Source organism: Heptranchias perlo, chromosome 2 (genome assembly GCF_035084215.1).
Source record: "Heptranchias perlo isolate sHepPer1 chromosome 2, sHepPer1.hap1, whole genome shotgun sequence".
In the NCBI taxonomy this organism is placed as follows: Eukaryota; Metazoa; Chordata; class Chondrichthyes; order Hexanchiformes; family Hexanchidae; genus Heptranchias; species Heptranchias perlo.
In genome coordinates this window covers 155,337,198-155,358,868 of record NC_090326.1, presented here as the reverse complement: position 1 = coordinate 155,358,868, position 21,671 = coordinate 155,337,198, and the positions used below count along the sequence as shown (strand labels likewise).

Here is a 21,671-nt window from a genome sequence, read left to right as displayed (position 1 = left end):
TACCATTCCTTCCTCCCCCATTAGGTTTCCTTTTTCATCTCTGAGAATGAGGATTATATGCACACGCACACACTTTCCAGCAGAGGTTACTGGATAATAATCAGGAGTAGTAATCCTCGCTGATGTTCCCCTCCCAGCCCTGAGGCCAACTGTAGCACCCCTATTATCACCCCAGTTGAGATCAACATAGACGAGGGATTGAACCTGGGAGCTATTTGTTGTGTTGCTCAAGTACATACTGAGCTATTGAAGGAACTAGGCCAGATTTTATAAGGCACTGTAAAGAAAGGCTGCAAGGGATGGAAAAAAAAAATACAGCGTGGGAGATAAGGCTCGCGACGAGCAGCTGAGCGGAGCGCAAGGCTCGCGACAAGCACCGGACAGAACAGGCAGGCAGTGCAGGAGTCCCCTGGGAGTGTGCCACTCACAAATCAGTATTGAGTGTTGAATACGAGTGAGGGCATTGACACCTCTGGGGAACGCAGTCAGGAATAAATCCACAGCACCGTGGGAGACTTGGCTGCACGGTGGGGCAAAAGAAATGCAGTCGTTATAAGGGATTCGATAGTCAGGGAAATAAATAGGCGTTTCTGCAACCGCCGACGCCAACTGGTGCCACGGTAATGGACATCACAGAGGGTGCAGAACATTTTGAGGGGGTGGATGGGGAACAGCCAGAAATCATGGTCCATGTGGGAACCGATGACATAGAAAGGAAAAGGGATGAGGTCCTGCAATGAGAGTTTCGGGAGCTAGGGAGGAAGTTAAAAAGCAGGACCTCAAAAAGTAGTAATCTCTGCATTACTCAGTGCCACGGGCTAGTGAGTATAGGAATAATAGGATAAGATAGGTGAATGCGTGGCTGGAGAAATGGTACAAGAGGGAGTGCTTCAGATTCCTCAGGCATTGGGACCAGTTCTGGGGCAGGAGGGATCTGTTCAAGATGGACAGGTTGCACCTTCAACAGAACTGGGACCAATGTCCTCGCAGGGAGCAGCGCTATGGGGCAGGGTTTAAACTAATTTGGCTGGGGAGTGGGCACCGTGATGAATCATTAGAGAGGAGAAACAAATTACACAGAGAACTGAAAGAAACAAATAGCACTAGAATAAAGAAGAGTTCAGAAATAGGAGGGATCAGACAGGGGATCTAAGATGAGTTTAGAGTGCATGTCTGTAAATGCACGTAGCATGGTAAATAAGGTTGGTGAGCTGCTGGCTTAAGTTGCCACATAGGGCTATGATATAGTGGCAATTACAGAGACCTGGTTCAAAGGAGGAAAGACTTGGGTACTTAATATTCCTAGCTACAAGGTATTCAGGAAAGATAGGGAAGGAAAGAAAGGAGGGGTGACAGTATTGATCGAAGAAACTATTTGGTTAGAATTAAGGAACAATAGAGGAGCTATTACGCTAGTGGGTGTATAGTATAGGCCACCGAATAGTGGGAAGCAGAGAGGAGCAAATTTGCAGGCAAATTACAGAAAGATGCAAGAACTATAAAGTAGTGTTTAATAGGGGACTTCAATTATCCCAATATAGATGGGACAGTAACAGTGTAAAGGGCAAAGAGGGGGAGGAATTCCTGAAATGTATACAAGAGACTTTCTTGAACAGTGTGTTTCCAGCCCAAGGAAGGAAGCAGTGCTGGATCTAATTCTGGGGAATGAAGTGGGGCCGTTGGAGCATGTTTCAGTGGGGGAGCATTTGGGGAACAGTGATCAAAATATCATCAAAATTACAGGGCTACAGGGAAAAAGCAGGAGGGTGGAACTAATTGGATAGCTCTTACAAAGAGCCAGCACATGCATGATAAGCCAAAGGGCCTCCTCCTGTGCTGTACCTACTACGATACTATGAACTTCATCAAGCCTTAGTATTAAAGCAACAGAAAATGTGCACAGAAACGTATATCAAAAATGGATTTTTTTTTAAAGTTTGGAAAGATTACTTCAAGGAAAAATTCCTTTTGCAAATGGCCACAATCAACCCCATGAACCTTTCCAAGGTTGCGGGCAAAGTCACTGGTCAACGTATCAGGATGCATACCCAAGTGGGACAGGAAGAGGCATCTCCAAGCCAGTTTTACTTTCCTTCTTCGAGTTTCAGGTGGCCTAACTTGACAGTACGGATGTCTGTCAAGCCTGTCCCAGGTCTCTTATCTGGGAGCTCTCATGTTATAGCTACTTCAGCATGCAGAAGTTATCATTTCAATGCACCTGGGTGGGGAAGAAGGGGTAAGGAAAAAATCAGCCTGGCACATATATACTCCAGACATACCATCTAATATGTATTAGCAGTCCGTGTAGGTAACAGTGCCAACATGCACGGGCTATTAAAGAAATACAAATTAATGGAACCTACTACAACTGAATAATGTAAAAAAAATTGGAGATTACAAGGGACTGAGACAATTGCCGTAAAAGATGAATCTATCCATTCTTTTCTCATAATTATAGCCCTATGATTTAATGACTTTCTCTCCTTTTCCTCCACATTACCAAACACTTACAAGAACAATGTTCAATCATTAAGCCCACAAACTCCACAACTAAGTACCGAGTTTGAGGATTATTCGATTTTACTCAGCCAAATGTGTCCAAAATGCCAATCGTTTTCGGAGATTTGCTTTTTACATTTTTACAGCTGAAATTGATTTTCTAATATGTTGAATGTTTGCAAGTCTCTGATCGCTCCCTTACAAAGCTACTTTTTGTTCCGTGATTAACAAGGAGGGTCAAGGTAACAAGGAGGGTCGATGAGGGGAGCGCGTTTGATGTAGTCTACGTGGATTTTAGCAAGGCTTTTGACAAGGTCCCACACGTCAGACTGATCAGGAAAGTAAAAGCCCATGGGATCTAAGGGAAAGTGGCAAGTTGGATCCAAAATTGGCTCAGTAGCAGGAAGCAAAGGCTAACGGTTGACGGGTGTTTTTGTGACTGAAAGGCTGTTTCCAGTGGGGTTCTGTGGGGCTCAGTACTAGGTACCTTGCTTTTTTTGGTATATATTAATGATTCAGACTTAAATGTAGAGGGGGCATGATTAAGAAGTTTGCAGATGATACAAAAATTGGTCGTGTGGTTGATTGTGAGGAGGAAAGCTGTAAACTGCAAGAAGATAACAATGGACTGGTCAGGTGGGCAGAAAAGTGGCAAATGGAATTCAATCCAGAGAAGTATGAGGTAATGCATTTGGGGAGCGCAAACAAGGCAAGGGAATACACTATAAATGGGAAGGTATTGAGAAGTGTAGAGGAACAGAGGGGCCTTGGAGTGCATGTCCACAGATCCCTGAAGGTAGCAGGACAGGTAGATAAGGTGGTTAAGAAGGTATACGGGATACTTTCCTTTATTAGCCAAGACATAGAATATAAGAACAGGGAGGTTATGTTAGAACTGTATAAAACACTAGTTAGGCCTTGAGTACTGTGTGCAGTTCTGGTCACCACATTACTGGAAAGATGTGATTGCACTAGAGAGGGTACAGAGGAGATTTACGAGGATGTTGCCAGGACTGGAGAATTTTATCTATGGGGAAAGATTGGATAGGCTGGGGTTGTTTACTTTGGAACTAAGGAGGCTGAGGAGAGATTTAATTGAGGTGTATAAAATTATGAGGGGCCTAAAATTATGAAGGGCCTAGATAGAGTGGATAGGGAGGACCTATTTCCCTTAGCAGAGAGGTCAATAACCAGGGGGCACAGATTTAAAGTAAGTGTTAGTTTGGATTTTTCTGCACTCTAGATCATTTTGTAACTTTCTGATTTCCTTAGATCAACTTCTTTACCTCACTGACGTAAAGCGCTACACCGCCACCTTTTTGTCCACCGTCTTTTTTCAAACACTCTATATGCCCCTCAATGTTATATTCATTTCCATCCTTTGGATTTAGCCATGTTTCTGATTCCCAGAGCACACATTCACCAAAGCCTTTAATGCACAACTCTTAATATTGGCCACCCCCACCCCATTTATGTCACAGTAATGGTCTCCACCATGAGGTCCAAAACAGAAGGGCAAGTCATAAAGACTGGGAGAAATATTAAGTTTCATTATTGGGTAAGAGCTGCATTAAACGTAATAAATGATGCACAACATACAACAACAACTTGCATTTATATAGCACCTTTAAAATAGTAAAACGTACTAAGGACGTTTAACAGGAGCATAATCAGACAAAAATTGACACTGAGCCAAAGGAGGAGACATTAGGGCAGTCTTGGTCAAAGAGGTAGGTTTGAAAGAAGGACTTAAGGAATGAAAGTGAGGGAATTAGCTTAGTGGCTTAGTGGCTAAACGGCTGAAGGCACAGCCGCCAATGGTGGGGTAAAGGAAGTAGGGTATGGACAAGAGGCCAGAGTTGAAATGAACGTAGAGTTATTAGAGGGTTGTAATGTTGGAGGAGGTTACAGAGATAGGGAGAAGTGAGGCCAGGGAGGGATTTGAACACAAGGATGAGAATTTTAAAATTGAGGTGTTCAGGGATTGGGAGGCAATGTGGGTCAGCGAGCACAGGGGTGATGGGTGAACGCACTTGGTGCGAGTTAGAATTCGGGCAGCAGAGTTTTGGATGAGCTTAAGTTAATGGAGGGTAGAAGATGGGAGGCCAACATTGAAATAGTCGAGTCTGGGGGTAACAAAAGCCTGGATGAGGGTTTCAGCAGCAGATGACCTGAGGCTCAGGCGGAGACGGGTGATATTACGGAGGCGGAGACGGGCGATATTACGGAGTTGGACATAGGCTGTCCTGGCGGTAGAAACGATATGGGGTCAGAAGCTCAGTTCAGGGTCAAATAGAACGTCGAGGTTGCAAACAGTCTGGTTCAGCCTGAAATAAGTGGTCAGTGAGGGGGATGGAATCGGTGAAGCGGGAACGGAGCTTGTGGCGGGGGCCAAAGACAATGGCTTCGGTCTTCCCAATGTTTTAACTCCACAATCCCGAGATCCTCTCTACCGAGTGTGCACAAGGGAACCATTTACTACAAATTGTACTGTGGTTGTTGTAACAGAAACATAAATACAGGAGTTCTTCGCACACTTGAGCCTGTCTATATAACTATGTATATAACAACCACACCTTTGTACAAAATGCCAGATTATCAAATTAATGTACTGAGAAATGAATGAAGAAATTGAACTGCTTTTGAGAAGTAGACAGAAGCCTCAGAATGATCACTGACTGCCCCCATGCGGTAGACTGAAACTATTGCATCTGTTGCCAACTGGACTGATTACCTTACTGTTGCTTTGATTTTTTTTTTTGAGTATTCATCACAATTTTAACAAGTTTTATTCATTCTCATTAAATAACCTGAAGCTCTGATTAATACTGATTTTTGTAAGCTGATTTTCAATCACACTAGTTGTACTCCACTGTCATCAATTAAAACCTGATCTGAGAGTGACCTATAACTTCAGCAGAATACGCGACGTAACTAACCAGAATTTTCACCTCCCCCTCCAGAAAAAGGGCTAGATTGACACTTCTAGTCCGCCAGCATAAATACTTTACTGCAATTTTAAACCTACATCAGAATTTGTGAAGTGGCACAAATAATACATTTGTGCCATTTCCTGCTTAGCAGTAAGTCAACATTAAAATTACTGACAAATATTAGCCCTGTGTGTCTAAATATTTAACAAGAGCAGCATTCAGACTTCAAGCATGAAAATTTTACATGGAGCCTTTTTAATCCATATTAACAGGCCTGTGTTGTTTCACTTAGGAGAAGTGCTGTAAAACATTTTTCAATCACATTTTTGGCTAAGCAGTTTAAACAGGCCTGACTGTAGGTGTTTCATGGTTCCTATCTGAAAAAGTCCAATTGTCAGTATTTATCATTGAATCATAGAAAGGTTACAGCACGGATGGAGGCCATTCGGCCTATCAGGTCCGCGCCAGCTCTATGCAAGAGCAACCCAGCTAGTCCCACTCCCCCGCCTTTTCCCCGTAGCCCTGCAAATTTCTTCCTTTCAAGTACTTATCCAATTCCCTTTTGTAGGCCATGATTGAATCTGCCTCCACCACTCCCTCGGGCAGTTCATTCCAGATAATAACCACTCACTACGTAAAAAAGTTCTTCCTCATGTCACCTTTGGTTCTTTTGCCAATCATCTTAAATCTATGTCCTCTGGTCCTTGACCCTTCCGCCAATGGTAACAGTTTCTCTCCATCTACTCTGTCTAGACCCTTCATGATTTTGAATAACTCTATCAAATCTCCTCACAACACCAGCTTCTTCAGTCTATCCACATAACTAAAGTCCCGCGTCCCTGGAATCATTCTAGTAAATCTCTTCTGCATCCTCTCTAAGGCCTTCACATCTTTCCTGAAGTGCGGTGCCCAGAATTGGACACAATACTCCAGTTGTGGCCGAAGCAGTGTTTTATAAAGGTTCATCATAACTTGCATACTTTTGTACTCTATGCCTCAATTTATAAAGCCCAGGATCCCGTATGCTTTTTTTAACCACTTCCTCAACCTGTCCTTCCACCTTCAACGATTTGTGCACATATACCCTCAGATCTCTCTGTTCCTGTATCCCTTTTAGAGTTGTGCCCTATAGTTTATATTGCTTCTCCTCATTCTTCCGAATGGAATGTATCACTTCGCATTTTTCTGCGTTAAATTTCATCTGCCACGTGTCCGCCCATTGCCACCAACCTGTCTATATCCTCTTGAAGTCTATCACTATCCTCCTCACTGTTTACTACCCTTCCAAGTTTTGTATCATCTGCAAATGTTGAAATTGTGCCCTGTACACCCAAGTTCAAATTATTAATATATATCAAGAAAAACAGTGGTCCCAGCACTGACCCCTGGGGAACACCACTGTACACCCCCCTCCAGTCCGAAAAACAACCGTTCACCACTACTCTCTGTTTTCTATCCCTTAGCCAATTCTGTATCCATGTTGCTACTGCCCCCTTTATTCCATGGGCCACAATCTTAATAGCAAGCCTACCGATCGGGCACTTCACCAAATGCCTTTTGAAAGTCCATATACCACCACGTCAACTGCATTGCCCTCATCTAACCTCTCTGTTACCTCATCAAAAAACTCTATCAGGTTAGTTCAACACGATTTGCCTTTAACAAATCTGTGCTGGCTTTCCCTAATCAATCCACACTCGTCCAAGTGACTGTTAATTCTGTCCCGGATTATCGTTTCTAAAAGTTTCCCACCACTGAGGTTAAACTGATTGGCCTAGATGCTGGGTTTATCCTTACATCCTTTTTTGAACAAGGGTGTGACATTTGCAATTCTCCAGTCCTCTGGCACCACCCCCGTATCTATGGATGTTTGAAAGATTATGACAGTACCTCCGCAATTTCCACCCTTACTTTCCTCAGCAACTTAGGATGCATTCCATCCGGAACAGGTGACTTAAAGTACAGCTAGCCTTTCTAGTACCTCTTCTTTATCAATTTTTAGCCCATCCAGTATCTCAACTATATCTTTCTTTACTGAGACTCTGGCAGCATCTTCCTTGGAAAGACAGAAGCAAAGTACTCATTTAGTACCTCGGTCATCCCCTCTGCCTCCGAGTAGATCTCCTTTATGGTCCCTAATTGGCCCACCCCTCCTCTTACAACCCGTTTACTGTTTATATGCCTGGAGAAGACTTTTGGACTCCCTTTTATGTTGGCCACCAGTCTATTCTCATACTCTTTCTTTGCCCCTCTTATTCCCTTTTTCACTTGCCCTCTGAACTTTCTATTTTCTGCCTGGTTCTCACTTGTGTTATCAACCTGACATCTACCATATACCCCTTTTTTCCATTTTACCTTACTCACTATCTCTTTTGTCATCCAGGGAGCTCTGGCTTTAGTTGCCCTACCTTTCTGCCTCATGGCAATATGCCCAGATTGTACCTGAACCATCTCCTCTTTAAAGGCCGCCCATTGTACAATTGCAGTTTTGCCTGCCAATCTTTGATTCCAATTTACCCAGGCCAGATCTGTTCTCATCCCATTGAAATTGGCCCTCCTCCAATTGAGTATTTTTACTTTAAAGTGGTCCGTGTCCTTTTCCATAGCTATTCTAAACCTTATGATGCTATGATCGCTGCTCCCTAAATGCTCCCCCACTGACACTTGCTCCACTTGGCCCGCCTCATTCCCTAGAACCAAGTCCAGCAATGCCTCCTTCCTCGTTGGGCCGGAAACGTACTGAAAGTTATCCTGAACACATTTCAAAAATTCCTACCCCTCTGTGCCCCTTATTATTATCCCAGTCTATATTAGGATAGTTGAAATCCCCAGTTATCACTACTCTATAGCTTTTGCATCTCTCTGTAATTTCCCAGCAAATTTGCTCCTCTATATCCTTCCTACCAGTTAGTGGTCAATAGAATACACCCAGTAGTGTAATGGCACCTCTTATTTCTAAACTCTAACCAAATAGATTCTGTCCTTGATCCCTCCAGGACATCCTCTCTCTCCAGTACAGCAATATTCTCCTTAATCAATACTGTCACCCCCCCAGTTCCTTTTCTTCCCTATCTTTCTTGTACATGCTGCTCATACAGTTACAAAGATGATTTTAGAGTAAGGATATTAGTAGAATTTCTTTCCTCATAAATAGTGTGTATAGGTTGATAAATGAGCACCATATAGAGTCATAGAGTCATACGGCACGGATAGAGGCCCTTCGGCCCATCGTGTCCGCGCCGGCCATCAAGCCCTGTCTACTCTAATCCCATATTCCAGCATTTGGTCCGTAGCTTTGTATGCTATGGCATTTCAAGTGCTCATCCAAATGCTTCTTGAATGTTGAGGGTTCCTGCCTCCACAACCCTTTCAGGCAGTGAGTTCCAGACTCCAACCACCCTCTGGGTGAAAAAGTTCTTTCTCAAATCCCCTCTAAACCTCCCGCCTTTTACCTTGAATCTATGTCCCCTTGTTATAGAACCCTCAACGAAGGGAAAAAGCTCCTTAGTATCCATCCTATCTGTGCCCCTCATAATTTTGTACACCTCAATCATGTCCCCCCTCAGCCTCCTCTGCTCCAAGGAAAACAAACCCAATCTTCCCAGTCTCTCTTCATAGCTGAAGCGCTCCAGCCCTGGTAACATCCTGGTGAATCTCCTCTGCACCCTCTCCAAAGCGATCACATCCTTCCTGTAGTGTGGCGACCAGAACTGCACACAGTACTCCAGCTGTGGCCTAACCAGTGTTTTATACAGCTCCATCATAACCTCCTTGCTCTTATATTCTATGCCTCGGCTAATAAAGGCAAGTATCCCATATGCCTTCTTTACCACCTTATCTACCTGTTCCGCCGCCTTCAGGGATCTGTGAACTTGCACACCAAGATCCCTCTGACCCTCTGTCTTGCCTAGGGTCCTCCCATTCATTGTGTATTCCCTTGCCTTGTTAGTCCCTCCAAAGTGCATCACCTCGCACTTTTCCGGGTTAAATTCCATTTGCCACTGTTCCGCCCATCTGACCAACCCATCTATATCGTCCTGCAGACTGAGGCTATCCTCCTCGCTATTTACCACCCTACCAATTTTTGTATCATCAGCGAACTTACTGATCATACCTTTTACATTCATATCCAAGTCATTAATGTGGACCACAAACAGCAAGGGACCCAGCACCGATCCCTGTGGTACCCCACTGGCCACAGGCTTCCAGTCACAAAAACAACTTTCGACCATCACCCTCTGCCTTCTGCCACTAAGCCAGTTTTGTATCCAAAGTGCCAAGGCACCCTGGATTCCATGGGCTCGTACCTTCTTGACCAGTCTCCTGTGGGGGACTTTATCGAAGGCCTTACTGAAATCCATGTATACCACATCCACTGCGTTACCCTCATCCACACGCCTAGTCACCCCCTCAAAAAATTCAATCAAATTAGTCAGACATGATCTTCCCTTGACAAAGCCATGTTGACTATCCCTGATTAATCCTTGCTTCTCCAAGTGGAGACTAATTTTGTCCTTCAGAATTTTTTCCAATAATTTTCCTACCACTGATGTTAGGCTCACTGGCCTGTAGTTCCCCGGTTTTTCCCTACTCCCCTTCTTGAATAATGGTACTACATTAGCGGTTCTCCAGTCCTCTGGCACATCCCCTGTGGCCAGAGAGGTTCTGAATATATGTGTTAGAGCCCCCGCAATCTCCTCCTTTGCCTCACACAGTAGCCTGGGATACATTTCGTCCGGGCCTGGAGATTTATCCATTTTTAGGCCTGCTAAAACCGCCAATACCTCCTCCCGCTCGATGTTAATATGTTCGAGTATATCACAGTCCCCCTGCCGTATTTCTATGTCTACATCGTCCTTCTCCATAGTGAAAACAGATGCAAAAAATTAATTTAGAACCCCTCCTACATCTGCCGGCTCCACACACAGATTGCCATTTTTGTCCCTAATGGGCCCTATTTTTTCCCTAGTCATCCTCTTACCCTTAATATACTTATAAAACATCTTAGGATTTTCCTTTATTTTGCTCACCAGTGTTATTTCATGGCCCCTCCTTGATCTCCTAATTTCTTTTTTAAGTATCCCCCTGCACTTTTTGTACTCCTCTAGGGCTTCCTCCGTCTTTAGCCTTTTGTATCTGCCAAAAGCCCTCCTTTTTTTCCTAATCCATTCTCGTATATCCCCTGACATCCAAGGTTCCCTGGAGTTCTTGGAACCACCCTTGACCTTTACGGGAACATGTTGCCATTGTATGGTCTCAATCTCCCTTCTGAAAGACTCCCATTGCTCCGATCCGGATTTTCCTACAAGCAGCTGATCCCAGTCCATTTTGGCCAGATCCTGCCTTATCCTATTAAAATCGGCCTTCCCCCAATTTAGAACCTTTATTTCCGGCCCCTCCCTGTCCTTTTCCATGACCACCTTAAATCTCACCAAATTATGGTCACTGTCACCAAAGTGCTCACCTACTAGCACTTCTTCCACTTGGCCGGCCACATTCCCTAGAATTAGGTCCAGTACCGCCCCCTCTCTTGTAGGACTTTCTACATGCTGGCTCAAAAAGCTCTCCTGGATGCACGTTAAGAATTTTGTACCCTCTAAGCCTTTTACACTCTGAGTATCCCAGTTAATATTGGGGAAGTTGAAATCCCCCACTATTATTACCCTATTATTTGCACAATTTTCTGAGATTTGCCTACATATCTGTTCCTCTATCTCCCCCTAACTGTTTGGGGGTCTATAGTACACTCCCATCAAAGTGCTTGCCCCCTTTTTGTTTTTAAGCTCCACCCATATGGCCTCATTAGAGGAACCTGCTAATATATCATCCCTCCTTATGGCAGTAATTGATTCTTTAATTAATATTGCGACCCCCCCTCCTCTTGTACCTCCACCTCTGTCTCGCCTGAAGATTCTGTACCCCGGAATATTGAGCTGCCAGTCTTGCCCCTCCCTCAACCATGTCTCTGTGACAGCAACAATATCATACTCCCATGTGTTTATCAACACCTTCAGTTCATCCACCTTATTCGCAAGACTCCTTGCATTTAAGAGTTAAAAGTATATGTGCTGCTACCATACAGTACTCGCCCCCTCGATTCTACTCACTGCAAGACACTTCCTTAAGAGGCAGGAACGACAGTCTGGTAGATGTGTTTGACAAACACCATTCGCCTAGCAATAGGTTAATGGATGGAAGCCATTGGACAGACACATGACTGCTCTCCCAGCCAGGAGACCCAGGGGAGGAAGGGGTCTCCCAGCCAGGAGACCCAGGGGAGGAAGGGGTCTCCCAGCCAGGAGACCCAGGGGAGGAAGGGGTCTCCCAGTCAGGAGACCCAGGGGAGGAAGGGGTCTCCCAGTCAGGAGACCCAGGGGAGGAAGGGGTCTCCCAGCCAGGAGACCCAGGGGAGGAAGGGGTCTCCCAGTCAGGAGACCCAGGGGAGGAAGGGGGAAAAATAAAGATGTGAAGAAAATAAACTACATAGCCATCAGATTTTTTGAAAATCCATTCTCGGGATGTGGGTAAAGCTGGCATGGCCGGCATTTATTGCCTATCCCTAGATGTCCTGAGAAGGTGGTGGTGGGTCTTCTGCTTGAACTGCTGCAAACCATATGGTGAAGGCGCTGCCGCAATACTTTTAGGTAGGAAGCTCGAGGATCTTGACCCAGTGACGATGAAAGAATGGCATTTTATGTCCAAGTCGGGATGGTGTTTGACGTGGAGAGGAACTTGGAGGTGATGGTGCTCTCACGCACCTGCTGTGCTTTTCTGCTAAGTGGTATAGGTCATGGGTTGCGGATGTGCTGCTAAAATGCCTTGGCGAGTTGCTGCAGTGCATCCTGTAGATTGTACCATCTGCAGCCACAATACACTGATGGTGGAGGGAGTGGATGTTCTTGAGTGTCGTTGCAGCTGCATCTATCCAGGCAAGTGGAGAGTATTTCATCACCTTCCTCATTTGTGCCTTGTGGCTGTTGGAGGGGCTTTGGGAGACAGGAGGTGAATCACTTGCCTCAGAATACCCAGCCTCTGACCTCTTCTAGTAGCCATGGAATTGACATAACTGGTCTGGTTGAGTTTCTGGTCAATAGTGACCCCCAGGTTTTTGATGTTGAGGTCTCAGTAATGGTAATGTCATTGAATGTCATGGGGAAGTGGTTAGGCTCTCTCTTGTTGCAGATGGTCATTGACTGGCACTTGTCTGACACAAATGTTACTTGCCACTTATCAGCCCAAGCCTGGATGCTGTCCAGGTCTTGTTGCATGAGACATGGACTGCTTCATTATCTGAGGAATTGTGAATGCAGCTGAACGATCATCAGCGAACAGCCCCACTTCTGACCTTATGATGGAGGGAAAGTCATTGATGAAGCAGCTGAGGAACTCATGCAGTAATATCCTTGGGCTGAGATGATTGGTTTTAGTTGGACTGGAATCCGTGGTGCCATACTCTATCAAGTGCTGCCTTAATATCAAATGTAACTATACAATTGTCACCAGAGATTAAGTGCTCATCTTTTTGCAGATACTAAGCTCTCTCTTGTTGGAGATGAAGCAGGACTTAACATACTAGGCAGGAGAAACAGTATGAACATTAGAAACAGCCTCTTTAAGAGGATTCTGTCAGAACTCACATGCCTATAAGAACATCTTCATGACTAGCCATCTTAATTAAATTCAACTGCAGGAACCATCTCAGATCACTCTCGTCTTATTGCCTAACGACAATAAGGAGAAGAAAACCCTCTCTAGTTACACGGGAAATATAATATGCATATATATGTATTATCCATTTATTAGGAGATGGAAAGTAATGTTCCATCAGAAAAGAAATGAGAGAAACATACACACACAAAATAAGAAAGACCACAAATGCAAAGTCAGAATCTGAGGGGATGAAGGTCATAGTAGCTACAATGAAAGGAAATCAGTATACTGTTCATCTTCAAATTATTTACACATACAGGCAAGTCTTGTCTAGTCTTGTCAACCGTGAGTCAAAACTATGCTTCAGGCTCCGAGTCCTTAAAGGATGTACCAACAATTGTCCTGGAGCAATCCACAATTGGTGGCAAAGCAGAGGGTCAGCTACGGTGATGCTTTCTTCGAAAATCAAAACAGAACCCTTCTGAGTACAATATTTTCCTGGTATCAGCATGTAGGCACAGATAATAGGGCCCCAGGCCAAGCATGCGTGATTGTTTCTTTAACTTCCAGCGAAGCCCAAATAAGAAAGTCCAGGTTAAGAAACGTGGAGAAAATGTGAATCCCAGGGTCCGTGATGCAATTTGTCCTCCCCAAAAAAGGGTACAGTAGGAATGTGGAATATAGTACAAGTAATAAATGATTTTAAGAGGGAATTACATAATTTTAGATGTTTGTATTATTATAAATGCTAGTTATACAGCAACATATTCAGCTACATCAAATAACAATGGTGGTAAAACTTAAAAAAAAGAATTCAGAAGTATAATTCCCATTTCTCAAACTATGCTTTATGGTATTAAGCAGAGTTTTGGTTCAGCCACACCAGTTCTAAAACAATCCAAACAGCCCACACAGGTTTGCCAAGCAGGTCTACTTTGGTTGCTTTAAGAGTGAGCTAAATATTCTGGATAAACATGGTTCTCTGACATCTTACATCATTATTACTTACAGATTTTGTAGCCCAGCTTCTCAGCGTATGCCCTTTTAGCCAGCATCTGTCCCTCTATTACAGCTCGGACCTCCACCTCTTTTGGAAACTCTGGAACCTACAACAGACAAGCAGACAGACAGCAAATTCCTAATGTTTTTTCATCTGGTTTTACAGAGACAGAAGAGAGAGAGAGATAGAAGTGAGGGAGACAGACAGAAGAGAGAACTAAAAGGGCTGCATTATAAAATATGAACTATAGCATGCTGAAAATCCAGATGTTGTGTTGGAGAGATTATGGTGCAATCTTTAATTCCACCTTTTCTGGTAATGCCACATTATTCAGGGCTTTTGGTCTGTAATAATAGAAGAGTTCAACATTATTGGGGAAATGTGAAATTATCCACTTTAGTAGGAAGAATAGAAAAGCAGAATATTTTTTAAAAGGTGAAAGACTAAGAAATGTTGGTGTTCAGAGGGATTTGGATGTCCTTGTATATGAATCACAAAGTTAACATGCAGGTACAGCAAGTAATTAGGAAGGCAAATGGTATGTTAGCCTTTATTGCAAGGGGGTTGGAATATAAGAGTAAGGACATCTTGCTGCAATTATATAGGGCTCTGGTGAAACCACACCTGGATTACTGTGTACAGTTTTGGTCTCCTTACATAAGGAAGGATATACTTGCCTTAGAGTGGGTGCAACAAAGGTTCACTAGATTGATTTCTGGGATGACAGGATTGTCCTTGCTAAAATTGGATAGCCATGTTGTAAAGGATAGACTATTAGAGCCTGGTCTTTAGTAGCTTCCAAGCCTTTATTCACAAAGATTCCCTTTATACACACACCACAACCTAGCTAAGCTCTCCTATAAAAAGGATACAAGAGAGTCCCCAATTGATACCCAAAACCTGAACACAATTAACACTAATTGATAGAAATCATACAATTAACACTCCTATGAGCAGAAATTGATAGCCAAGTTCCGCACCCATGAGGACGGCCTCAACCGGGATCTTGGGTTCATGTCACGCTACACGTTACCCCACCAGCGAACAAATGTTATCTGTTTTTAATATAATGGGTCATTTGCTGGCTCTCTCTGCCTTCCGGATGTTTCTGCCTCTCTCTGTTTTTTTTCTCTGTTTTTTTTCCCTGTTTGTTTTTTTGTTGAATGTGTATTCGGGGGTTCTGCAGGTGACACCTCTCTGTCTGAACACGGTGATTGCCTTGGCAACGGGCAGTTGCAGGGGCAGTCTGTAAACACCATGTATTGTTCTATATGTATAAATGCGTAGGCTTCAAGGAGCTCTTGAAACATTTGCCTGAGGAAGGAGGAAATCTCCGAAAGCTTGTGAATTTAAAATAAAATTGCTGGACTATAACTTGGTGTTGTAAAATTGTTTACACTTTGCTGATGATTGAGGGTAGACTGATGGGGCGGTAATTGGCCGGATTGGATTTGTCCTGCTGTTTGTGGACAGGACATACCTGGGCAATTTTCCATTGTCGGGTAGATGCTAGTGTTGTAGCTGTACTGGAACAGCTTGGCTAGAGGCGCAGCTAGTTCTGGAGCACAAGTCTTCAGCATTACAGCCGGGATGTTGTCGGGGCCCATAGCCTTTGCTGCATCCAGTGCACTCAGCCTTTTCTTGATATCACGTGGAGTGAATCGAATTGGCTGAAGACTGGCTTCTGTGATGGTGGAGATATCGGGAGGAGGCAGAGATGGATCATCCACTCGGCACTTCTGGTTGCAAACGCTTCAGCCTTGTCTTTTGCACTCACGTGCTGGACTCCGCCATCATTGAGGATGGGGATGTTTGTGGAGCCTCCTCCTCCCGTTAGTTGTTTAATTGTCCACCACCATTCGCAACTGGATGTGGCAGGACTGCAGAGCTTTGATCTGATCCGTTGGTTGTGGAATCGCTTAGCTCTGTCTATAGCATGTTGCTTCCGCTGTTTAGCATGCATGTAGTCCCGAGTTGTAGCTTCACCAGGTTGGCACCTCATTTTTAGGTACGCCTGGTGCTGCTCCTGGCATGCTCTTCTACACTCCTCATTGAACCAGGGTTGATCCCCTGGCTTGTTGGTAATGGTAGAGTGAGGAATATGCTGAGCCATGAGGTTACAGATTGTGCTGGAATACAATTGTGCTGCTGCTGATGGCCTACAGCACCTCATGGATCCCAGTTTTGAGCTGCTAGATCTGTTCTGAATCTATCCCATTTAGCACGGTGGTAGTGCCACACGACAAGATAAGAGGTCGGCCATTTAGGACCGAGATGAGGAAAAATTTCTTCAATCAGAGGGATGTGAATCTTTGGCATTCTCTACCCCAGAGGGCTGTAGATGCCCAGTCGTTGAGTGTATTCAAGATTGAGATCGATAGATTTTTGGACACTAAGGAAATCAAAGGATATGGGGATAGGGCGGGAAAGTGGAGTTGAGATAGAAGATCAGCCATGATTTTATTGAATGGTGGAGCAGGCTCGAGAGGCCGTATGGCCTACTCCTGCTCCTATTTCTTATGTTCTTATTACTGGAATCAGATTAAACCCCAATTTTGTGTATGACCTTTTGCCTTACCCACTGGAAGTCCTAATAGACTCTTTCTTGTACCTAATTTTGCTGGTAGCTGAGAATTGTACTCCAATCCTCTGGCATCAGTTAATCTATCCTCAGTTGTCTCCCTGCGATAGAAAACCCGAAGATTTCCCAGCTAGGGAAGATGATGTCCTCCGTCATGCTAACCCGAATGAAGTTTTTGCAGGTGTGGCTTTATTGCTGTGCTCGGGTGGGATGGCTGGGAATCCTTTACCGTCTTTTTGTGGCTGTCCTTTACAGAACTGGGTTTGGTCAGATCTAGACCTTGGGAGGTTCTGTCTTTTGCTTAGCAGTACAACCCTTAATCTTGTGGCTTTGCTGATGGTTGACCTCTTTCATCTTTTCTTTCCCTCCCATCCCTCTGCCATATTAAATATCTAGAAGAGAATTTTTCTTCAGATTATTGGTGTCACTTCTGATAATAGCAGATTAAGTAACAAGGCCCTACAGCAAATAAAAGCAAAAATGGTGGGGAGTACTCATTGCACAGTCACATTTTTTTTTACACTAGATATTTTCTCAGGTTCAACATAAGCAGCCTCACTTCCACTACAAATGGAATGTACCTTTTTCTGTCCAACATCTAGGTGTAAACGATAGTGTAAGAATATGGTTTAAATCCAAGCATGGTCAATACCGGGGAATTATAGACCAGTGAGCCTAACATCTGTTGTGGGAAAAATGCTGGAGTCTATAATTAAGGATAGGGTGACTGAACACCTCGAGAATTTTCAGTTAATCAGAGAGAGCCAGCATGGATTTGTGAAAGGTAGGTCGTGCCTGACAAACCTGATTGAATTTTTTGAAGAGGTGACTAAAGTAGTGGACAGGGGAATGTCAATGGATGTTATTTATACGGACTTCCAGAAGGCATTTGATAAGGTCCCACATAAGAGACTGTTGGCTTAGATAAAAGCCCATGGAATCGAGGGAAATGTACGGATTTGGTTAGGAAGTTGGCTGAGCGAAAGGCAACAGAGAGTAGGGATAATGGGTAGGTACTCACATTGGCAGGATGTGACTAGTGGAGTCCCGCAGGGATCTGTCTTGAGGCCTCAATTATTCACAATATTTATTAACGACTTAGATGAAGGCATAGAAAGTCTCATATCTAAGTTTGCCGATGACACAAAGATTGGTGGCATTGTAAGCAGTGTAGATGAAAACATAAAATTACAAACCGATATTGATAGATTAGGTGAATGGGCAAAACTGTGGCAAATGGAATTCAATGTAGACAAATGTGAGGTCATCCACTTTGGATCAAAAAAGGATAGAACAGGGTATTTTCTAAATGGTAAAAAGTTAAAAAGAGTGGATGTCCGAAGGGACTTAGGGGTTCAGGTACATAGATCATTGAAGTGTCATGAACAGGTGCAGAAAATAATCAAGAAGGCAAATGGAATGTTGGCCTTTATAGCTAGAGGACTAGAGTACAAGGGGGCAGAAGTTATGCTGCAGCTATACAAAACCCTGGTTAGACCGCACCTGGAATACTGTGAGCAGTTCTGGGCACCGCACCTGGAGTACTGTGAGCAGTTCTGGGCACCGCACCTTCGGAAGGACATATTGGCCTTGGAGGGAGTGCAGTGTAGGTTTACTAGAATGATACCCGGACTTCAAGGGTTAAGTTACGAGGAGAGATTACACAAATTGGGGTTGTATTCTCTAGAGTTTCGAAGGTTATGGGGTGATCTGATCGAAGTTTATAAGATATTAAGGGGAACGGATAGGGTGGATAGAGAGAAACTATTTCCGCTGGTTGGGGATTTTAGGAGTAGGGGGCACAGTCTAAAAATTAGAGCTAGACCTTTCAGGAGCGAGATTAGAAAACATTTCTACACACAAAGGGTTGTAGAAGTTTGGAACTCTCTTCCGCAAACGGCAATTGATACTAGCTCAATTGCTAAAGTTAAATCTGAGATAGATAGCTTTTTGGCAACCAAAGGTATTAAGGTATATGAGCCAAAGGCAGGTATATGGAGTTAGATCACAGATCAGCCATGATCTTATCAAATGGCGGAGCAGGCACAAGGGGCTGAATGGCCTACTCCTGTTCCTATGTTCCTAATAACCCATCTCGGATAGAGCTCCCAAACATTAAGCAAGAGGGCGGTATTAATAGAAGGCGGGTGGTGAAGTTGTGTCTTGGTGTGTATGTGAGAGACAGTTTGTAAGGGACAGAGCATGCTGAAACATCAGAACTATAAACACCCAAAGGTCAACAGATGGCCCATTTCTAGATGCTATAATGAGAGAAGGTGGTTTACACCAAAAGAGATGTGGTTGCTAAGAAACCACATTCCAAGACCTGATAAAAGTGAACTGCTGTGTAAAACAGTAGACAATGCAGAAGCCATGTTCAAGGCTGAAGTGGAACAAACTGTTTATGCAGCAGAAATAAGGGATAAGGTAGCCACGCTAACATAGTATAAATCATCCTTGGTGGTTTCGGAGAGTCAGCAAAGTGGGATGGTTATGATCACGAGGTAAGACCAGCAGTGCTTACGTACAGACCAACGCAGTTGAATAGTATAAAGATAGGGCATGCTCCCTTAGAGCTCTCAAGAGGGGATGGTCAGAAGTCCATTGCCACAGGCAGTCTGCGACGGTCACGTCTAATCACCCTGAATTCACAGACAGATCAGGTTGAATTGATTGCGTGTCATTTAATGTAATCTGTAGACAGTAGTATTATAACTATAATGCTGCCGAATGCTGTAATGTTGCAATTCTGCTGTAAGTCAATTAAACTTGCTATTTTATAATCACTCGGGCTAGAATCAAGAGAAAGTTATTGTTGAAGGATTACCAACCCATAGTTGCAACAGTAACAGGAAAATCCGCTAACAGAGCGAGTCCTATGAATCACAACAGAGATTCCTTACTCTGTATATTGGCATGTAATTCCCCTCTCTTAGAAAAGTAGACTGGACATATGGTCTTACCAGACTGAGACTCAAGTTATGAACCAACAAGTGGTTTTATTTACACAAGACTGGTGAATGAACAGTATAAAGCAGTGAATCATACATTCCTCCACTCTCCTCGATACATAAAATAATAAATATGCCACTCACATTCTCTCTAAACTGACTTAAGAAAGTAAAATCACTTCTTGCGCTGTGGAAAATATCAACCTCAGAAATGATCAGCTCTTCTGCTGGTTGGTGAAAACAGTTCTACTCTGGCTAGAAAGCTGAAGACTGACTGTAAACTACACATGAAGCCACATAGAGTCCTATAATCAGCAACCCTGTCCATTTTCAAAGGTCTCTGATGTAGTTCTCAATCAAATCCACTAAATCCAGGCTGGCCCTGATTCTTTGACCTGCGCCAAGGCAGCTTAGAACCACTTCCGTAGGCTCAATTACCCACAGAAATATGATCCAACCACCTTTGCAGTTACATGGAAACAAAAAAGAACAGTAGATGACTGCATCCCTCCTAATTACATTAGATCCACAGGAGGCTGTGTTTCTCTTAATAATATTGGATGGATAGCCAAGCTTTGACAATGGGAAGGATATTTACAATTGAATGTCATGGCTCTGGTGAACTAATTAACTCCTTAGAAAACACATAGGAACTCGTTCCTTTTGGGAGCCCCTGCAGCCAGCCAGTCTGGACTCTGAGCTAACAGCTTTACTGTTGAGAAGTACACTGAGACCTTGGGTATTACCCTCTTGCATGCTGTGTCCGGCAATACACAAAATACAAGTTTAAAAATCTAAAACAGACTAAAATCTATTTTTGTCACACTCACCTTGCAGTTTTCGGCATTGAATCGATGAACCCCTACTACAGCAGGGGTGATCTCCATCACATCAAAATAAAACCCTTGAAAAATAGAAACACGTTGCATAAATAAGTAGTAAAATGCCTTTAACGAATACTCAACTATTTAATATCAATTAGGGAGTTACGAATCCTACACTGGGCTTCCCTGCTGTGCTGTTTCTTTTTCTCATGCCTCACCTTGCTGGTTCTATGATTTCATGGTTTTCAAATAGTTGATCGCTGCCCCCATACACCCTCCAGCTCTGGGCTGCTTCAGGACCCACTAATTGTTGTGCCCCACACTGTTCCTTTAGCACTTGTTTGCCCAGCCCCACTTATAGCCCTTCCCCATCCCCGTCGTTTCGGATTCCACCACCGCCAGCTTCCTGACATTACATATCTATCTTCGTTATTTCTTTAACATGATCAACGTAGAAAATAAAGCAGTGCAGATGGTCAAATGGAAAACCTTAAGAAGTTTCAAAAAAAGGAGTTGGACAGGTTTTTGGAATCTGATGAGATTCGTTGTTATTAAATTTTATGAATGAAAGAGACACGACGGGAACAGCAGACTAGATGAATCTTGATGGTTTTCTCCTGCCTCAAATGCATTACAGTGTCAGTAGGAAATCTGTGTAATTCTGATAAACTGGAATTCTACATTTGCAACATACTTTGAAGTGGATATTAATCTAGTACAACAGAGCAACTTAAATAAATGGAAGAAATGATTGAGTCATTTAATTGAGGGTACAAATGTTTTAGTGTCTTTTTTTACTTTTACTTTTCACATTGTGGCACTTTCTAGAGATGTGACATTAGTTCCAAATCTTTTTCTACATTCTTTACTTGTTCTCCTTATTCCTACCCCAATTCATCGTGGCTGCTCTGCCTTCCTACTCTCCTGCTGCCGTCCCAGTCTTGAATCCCCCTTGGATAAGCCGATAGCTAACCTCTGTGCCTCTCTCAGCATTCTCCAAAGGTCCAACGAATCACTTGTTGCTGCCCCCTGCCGAGCAGCAACCTCAACTGCCCCATCCTTCTCTCTCCCCAACCTTCCACCCAGTGTTCCTCCTTTCTGTCCCACTCACTCCGCTCACCACTGCCTCCTCAAACTGTCAGCGGATCAACAATCACTACCCCCTCTGCATTTCCCTCCATAATGTCTGTTCACTCTCAATCAAGGTCCCTGTTATTCACGACCTTATTGTGG

The 21,671-nt window shown here is 43.7% G+C and overlaps 1 protein-coding gene across 4 annotated transcripts in view; it reads right to left on the bottom strand.

Moving 5' to 3' along the window:
* xylb (xylulokinase homolog (H. influenzae)) overlaps window positions 1-21,671 on the bottom strand; it is a 204,801-nt gene that overhangs the window by 123,200 nt on the left and 59,930 nt on the right. For all 4 annotated transcript variants that reach the window (XR_010957849.1, XM_067967913.1, XM_067967897.1 and 1 more), the window contains 2 exons: window positions 20,445-20,518; window positions 14,092-14,188 (listed from right to left, as the gene is read on the bottom strand). Coding sequence is in view for 3 of the 4 variants with exons in the window: in XM_067967913.1 (XP_067824014.1) it covers window positions 14,092-14,188; window positions 20,445-20,518 (171 nt within the window). In the remaining variant the exon portion in view is untranslated. The remainder of the gene's footprint in view (window positions 1-14,091; window positions 14,189-20,444; window positions 20,519-21,671) is intronic.